The 6,676-nt window shown below is 43.8% G+C and overlaps 1 protein-coding gene across 1 annotated transcript; it reads left to right on the top strand.

The window, feature by feature from the left end:
* The first annotated feature begins 4,000 nt into the window (after positions 1-4,000).
* On the top strand, positions 4,001-6,352 carry LOC129617180 (uncharacterized). Its single transcript, XM_055532552.1, has 9 exons — positions 4,001-4,348; positions 4,390-4,572; positions 4,629-4,946; positions 5,018-5,162; positions 5,243-5,310; positions 5,363-5,726; positions 5,774-5,900; positions 5,976-6,077; positions 6,169-6,352. Exons 1-9 carry the CDS (start codon positions 4,001-4,003, stop codon positions 6,350-6,352), a joined length of 1,839 nt encoding a protein of 612 aa, XP_055388527.1.
* Positions 6,353-6,676: the final 324 nt, after the last annotated feature.

The raw sequence follows: 6,676 nt of genomic DNA, 5'->3' as shown, positions 1-6,676 counted from the left end.
TACCGTCGTTGTTGTGTGGGATTTTCTCCTTGCTGAAGGCTTGCCCAGTCTTATTCCACTGACGGTCGCTTTGTTGAGGGTGTGTTCATTGACACATTTCGTCATCAATTGTTGTATATATAAAATTCTTGCAGGTTCTTCAAAGGTTTTTGCTTCGTCTAAAATTTGAGGATGGTGTTAAGTTTTTGAAGTCCCTGAAGAGTTCTGGCGATTGCGACGAAACGGAGATTGGGCGCATGTTGGTGAAACAAGCTGAAAGTGTTGACATTCCGATTGGTTTTGTCGAAGTAAGAAGGTTTCAAACCACTCATCGCCAGTTTGTTCTTAGCCTCTTCTAGATATTGATATTGAGACGCTGGTACAAGAAGCGAAAGAACAAGAAGAACAACGTGCGAGAGAACAAAGGGAAAGTCGCAAACGCGTGCTTCCTGCTACTAGCCTAGATCGAGTGGAAACAGGTCCAGGTAATTAATTCATCTATTGATGCGACCGACATTCTCTTTTTCTCCAAGATACAAAACCGAATCCTCTTCTTAAATGCGTCAACAAAGATGAATCTGATTATTACGTTGTTGGCCATCCATCACCATCTGAAGTGAGAACGATTCCATCACTTCGAAGTCAGAGAGGCAATACCTTCCTCCATGACACAAGAATTAGAAATGCCACCCAGCAGTTGGATCAAACATTTCAGCAAAGTAGATCTGATGACGCTCCAGAAGGACGGAATGGTTCATCACTCAATCATGACTATCGACTTGGATTTCCAGCATCATCCGCTTGGGCTTCTAGCGGATATCGATCAATTCCTTCCCAATTTCCCTCATATCCTCATTCCCCCAGTAACCCTCGTCATCGGTCTTTCCATCAATCGAACAACACTCAATCCTTCCCTCTGTATCAGTCTCCTCTTTGGAGGTTTCCATACGGCTATCCTGCGTCCCACAGCACTGCGTCCCATAGCAGCCGGCCGTTTCACCTTCAAGAGGGTGGATATCTCTCTTCTATTGAGCCCGTTCGATATCAAGCTCCCCAAACTCTTATTCGTACGTGAACCTCTCTCTCTTCGATAAATTGTTCTTTCAGGTGACGAACCGGGACAGTCAAGCCCCCCCCCTTCCGAAGCGATCTTTAAGTCCCAAGATCCAAAGTCCTCAACGACTTTGGAATCATCAAATTCATCGACTCTGATATCGCAGTTAATTAATCAAGCCGCTTCGCGCTTTTTCTAATTTCGTGTTCCAATTTTCTTTAATATATTTTTTGCGCCTGATCCCAAGTGGACGACCTCAAACCAGAACTTTCTCCAAATGCTGAATCTGATGGTTTACGGGAACTCCATTTTGGGTCATTGTCGCCATTGTAAGCGAAACCCCTCTTCATCCATTTCACTTCTCCAATTTCTAGTATTGACGCTCCGGCCAACCAAATGTGAGGTGAAACAAGATGTCGGAAAATCAGAGAATGTTCTTGGAATGTTCTCCAAGTTCTTGGAGGTAATTTGTTGATGATCTTATTTTGAACAATTTGTGATATTCTTGCCCCAGAAACCCCCCAAACCTACAGAACTAGAGACGTTTATTCAAGGCGTTGTTCCACTCGTACGTCTTTTTCGTCTTTCGACTCTTGAACTCCGATTTGGCAGACACAAGAGAGTGGAGGGCGTCCCCATCGAGAGCAGCGTGATCAGCGCTCCCATCAAAGCCACGCTTATCCCTGGCCTTCCGATAGGTATAGACTAAGCCGCCAGAAAATACAGATTCCTGACAAGCGATGTCATTGTAGAGTCCCTTATCATGGAGCAGGCCATGATGACGATCACCATGTCGGCTCAACTGCGTTACCAGCTGAAGGTTTCAGATCTGCCCCTCGTTTTGAGTCGACTTGGGAAAAGCATCTAGCTTATCATCATGGGTGCGATATTAGTTAAAAATCGTTTCTACGTCAATAACAGTTTCACTTTAGAAAATGTCCAACGGCCATTACTCTCATGTTTGTTCGTATTCAGGCTTTATCATCCAGCTGCATTTCAACCAGCTAAAACAGTTGATGAGATTCGTCGAGAAGTCGATGACTTTTCTCTCAAAGTGCATCAAAATCGTCCCAACGATGCATGTAAATACTTAATGCTTGAAGAACAAAAGTGTTTAAGTCAACAACAATATGAAATGGTGCGTCAAATCTGAGCCACTTCTTGGAATAATTTCTTCGTCAGGATCCTCAACAAGCTTCACAGAAATGCATGAAATGGTTTGCTGAATGGCGTCAATGCAAATGGTAAGTATCGCTTTTAGTTGGTACTTCTGTTAGTACTAGGATGGATTTCACGTATACTGTTTATTTCTGGTCTGTGTTTTAGGGACGAGGAGAAAATGAGAATGGGGTACAATTATATAGAAGCTCAGCGTGAACGGAAGCATCGTCCCGCCTACACAACTCCTGAATATCGTTACGCGTAAAGACTTCAACATTTTTCCTATTTGGTACACGATTGGCATTTAAATTGTGGAAGGCCTGATTTTGCCAATTTCTTCATTTTTTGAACCTCTCGTATGTTTCTTCTCTCATCACCTCGATTGTTTGTGAATTAGCGGAACATTCAAGACAAAAAATTGCATTCCAATGTTTGACTTTTGAGGGGATTGCTCCATTCCTGGAATGAGTTTGAAGACCTTGGGCGCCCTTGCTATTCTCCTATCAGTGGTAATGATTCCTCGGACCCCCCCAGCCATTTTCGACGAGCTCTAGCGAGCAGTTCGTTGCCATGATCAAGAAAGTCGAAGGAGATTTGCAAATAAGAAAGAGCAAGGAGTACAAGCAGCACCGTACTGCTGGCATTCGCCAATCGAACCAACAAAGCCTTATCAGAACGGTTTTGTACAAGGAGTAGAAGACCCGCCATCAAGACTCCGACGACAGTTCCAGCAAAATGTGCCCCATAGTCAATTGCATTTTCGTTTGCTTCTCCGTCTGGTGAAGAAGACAATGCCATTGTCAAATTGGGACATTCACTCACATAGACGATGCCACGGAGCACAACTCGCGACAATAGATGCGACCGCTTGGAAAAATCGTTGTTGTTTTGATGCTGGGATTCCCTCCAGTACAACAGAAAAAAGAAGAAAGCTACAATCAAGTCCGAGACATCCACCTGGGAAAGAATGAAGGACGTCTCCATCTCAGCGTTTCCTTCTCACCCGATGCACCCACGGAATACCCGCTTGTTCTCAAAGTTGTCATGTACGAAAAAAGACTCCCACAGAATGCAGACGTCATGAAGAGAGGAAATGTCCAGAAAAAAGTCCAAGTATTTTGTGGATGAATCCCATCAGCTAAATATTTGTATGACAAAGCAATAGAGAGAGAATTACAAAATAGATGCATCAAGTCACCATGCAAAAAAGCACAAGTGAAAAAGCGTGCTAGAGTTGACAAAAGGGATTCACCAAGATCTCTGAAATTCGCTCCAAGCATGATGCAAGTCGAGTACTGTGAGCTCATCGTAATTCGTCCTTCAGCAGTAAGATCAATGATCATTTGGATGAGATGCATCGCAACACACGCACTAATAACGAGAATGAACTGGTATTCCGAGAACAGTAGATTCTGTCCACCTTGATGTCCTTCTATTTTTGTCTTCATTCCTCGAAGAAGAGGAACAAAATGTTGCGTCACAGGGTCGTGGAGTGTTTGATTGATGTGGCTCAGAAGATCAGTTATTTGGGAAAAACTTTGCAATTCATCTGCCTTCTTGAAAACAAGACTTTCGTTTGAGAGCCCATGAGCGCTCGTATGGGAAGAAACATCAAAGTCTGATTCAACCTCTGCTCTCCCAAAAATGAGACCAAAAGTAAGAACGTAAACTACCAATGGCACGGTTCCTAAGGAAGGAGCTTGTTTGGCCATCCTCCCCCTCCGAAATGCAGATTCTGTCATTCTGCAGACAGATCGTCATTTCTGTCCCATCATCTGTCGCAGGTTCGCTAGATCGTCGAACAGAATGCCACCGAAGAAAGGCGGGAAGAAGGAAGAACCAACTGATGAGGCTCGCCTTCGTATCGCTATCGTCAGCAGTGACAGATGCAAGCCCAAAAAATGTCGCCAGGAGTGTAAAAAGAATTGCCCCGTGAATCGCACGGGGAAAATGTGCATTGAGGTCGAAGCCTCATCCAAACTTGCATTTATTTCGGAACCCCTTTGCATTGGATGTGGTATTTGTGTCAAAAAATGCCCCTTCGAAGCCATTTCAATTATTAATTTACCGAAAGACTTGGGGAAAGAAACGACGCATCGTTTCGGGCCGAACTCATTCAAACTTCATCGTTTGCCCATGCCAAGGCCGGGACAAGTGAGAGCGATATTTGAGTGATACTGATGATTGATTTCTAGGTGTTGGGTCTCGTTGGAACGAATGGTATTGGGAAGTCGACTGCATTGAAAATTTTGACTGGAAAACTGAAACCGAATCTTGGACGTTTTGATTCCCCGCCTGAGTGGAAAGAGATTTTAGAATATTTCCGAGGGTCAGAACTTCAAAACTATTTCACTCGCGTCTTAGAGGATGATTTGAAGGTAAATGCGAACACATCTATCTCTACTCATGATATCATCACTCGTTTTATTTTCAGGCTCTTATGAAACCTCAATATGTTGACGTTTTGCCAAAACAAACTCGGGATCAAGTTGGTCGAATTATCGAGCAGAAGGGACAAGTTTCGAATGTCCAAGAATTGGTCGACAATCTAGATTTACGCCATCTGCTGGAAAGGAATGTTAGTGATCTTTCTGGCGGGGAGTTGCAACGATTCGCCATTCTTGTCACGGCAATTCAACATGGGAATGTCTACATGTTTGATGAACCATCGTCGTATCTTGATGTCAAACAGCGTCTTCAAGCGGCTAGAGTGATTCGCAACTTACTAAGTTGTGATAATTATATCATCGTTGTAAGTGTGTAGTCTTAAGGATATCGATCACTGATGGAAGGATTAAGACATTCCATTGCTGCACATTTTAGGTGGAACACGATCTCTCTGTCCTTGATTATCTCTCTGATTATGTCTGTTGCTTGTGGGGATCGCCCGGCCATTACGGCGTTGTTACGATGCCCTTCAGCGTTCGAGAAGGAATCAACGTGTTTCTGGATGGTTTTATCCCAACAGGTACTTAAGCGGGGCCTTGTGTTCTTGCTTGGGATCTAATGTCGTCTCCCATTATCGCATCTTTGTTTTTGATGATGCAGAAAATCTTCGCTTTCGAGAAGAGTCGTTAAACTTCAGATTAGCGCAGGATACTGATGAAGAGATCAAGGTAAGGAAGGGTAGTTGCATTCTGGATATGAGAGACCCTTTTTGTGTTGCAGCGATCAAGTTTCTATAGATATCCAGCGCTCAAGAAGACTTTGGGAACGTTTTCCCTGACTGTTGAACCTGGCGATTTCAACGATTCTGAAATTATTGTGATGTTGGGACAAAATGGGACTGGGAAATCAACATTCATTCGAATGTTAGCAGGACTGCTGAAGCCAGACGAGGAGGACGCTGAGCTTCCAAGATTGCATGTCAGCTACAAGCCTCAAACAATTTCAGCGAAGTTTGAAGGCACCGTGAGACAATTGTTTCATACGAAAATACGAGAGGCGTTCGGGCATCCTCAGTTCTTAACTGATGTTGTGAAGCCGCTACAAATTGATCAACTGTTGGATCAGGAGGTTCAAGTCCTTTCAGGTAGACGCTGCTGGTGTCATTCGAATGATCACCTCAAATCGTTTCAGGTGGTGAACTTCAGCGAGTCGCGCTGATTCTTGCACTTGGAAAACCGGCAGACATTTATCTGATCGACGAGCCGTCTGCTTATTTGGATTCCGAACAGCGCATTATGGCGTCGAAGGTTATTAAACGGTACGGCAACAGTGGCTCAAAAATCAGAGACAAATTATGATGACGCATGTATTTTTAACGATCTTCTATCCTCAGATATATTCTTCATGCGAAAAAAACAGCATTTGTTGTTGAGCATGATTTTATCATGGCAACTTATTTGGCTGACCGAGTTGTCGTCTATGATGGTGAACCAGGGTAAGACATGAGGAACTTGAGATACCGCCTTCTATTTGAGCTCTACATTCAATTCATTGTTCTTTTCATTGAAATTCTTCATTTGCGTCAGAGTTGACTGTTTCGCTCGCTCCCCTGAACCACTTGTTACTGGAATGAATCGCTTCTTGAAAATGCTCGACATCTCGTTCCGTCGCGACCCGACAAACTTCCGTCCACGGATAAACAAGCTCGACTCCGTGAAAGATCGGGAACAGAAGCTATCTGGGAACTTTTTTCATTTGGACGATGATTGAAGTATCGTCAAATCTTTCGCTTTTATTGTTTTTTGTATCAACGACACAACGAACTCGAGAACATAAACTCTCCTCGAGATACCAGGAAAGTTCTAGAAACAATTTCATTTAGAAGTTATGGCCAAATCCAACAACCGGGAGTCGATAAGGGTCTGTGTTCGTGTTCGCCCACCTTCCATTCAAGAACTCGAAAAGGATCCTTCTTTTCTTGGTGAAGGAGGAGGAATTCTAACCGTTGCTCCATTTAGACCCGATGATTCCGATACTGTGATGAATGTAATGGGGACTCAGTGCCTCATCTTGCACCCTGGTGGAGCGGACAGG

This window comes from Condylostylus longicornis, unplaced genomic scaffold (genome assembly GCF_029603195.1).
Source record: "Condylostylus longicornis isolate FDR11 unplaced genomic scaffold, ASM2960319v2 ptg000438l, whole genome shotgun sequence".
Taxonomy (NCBI): Eukaryota; Metazoa; Arthropoda; class Insecta; order Diptera; family Dolichopodidae; genus Condylostylus; species Condylostylus longicornis.
The sequence above is the reverse complement of the archived record's forward strand: the minus strand, read 5'-3'. Positions and strand labels throughout refer to the sequence as shown.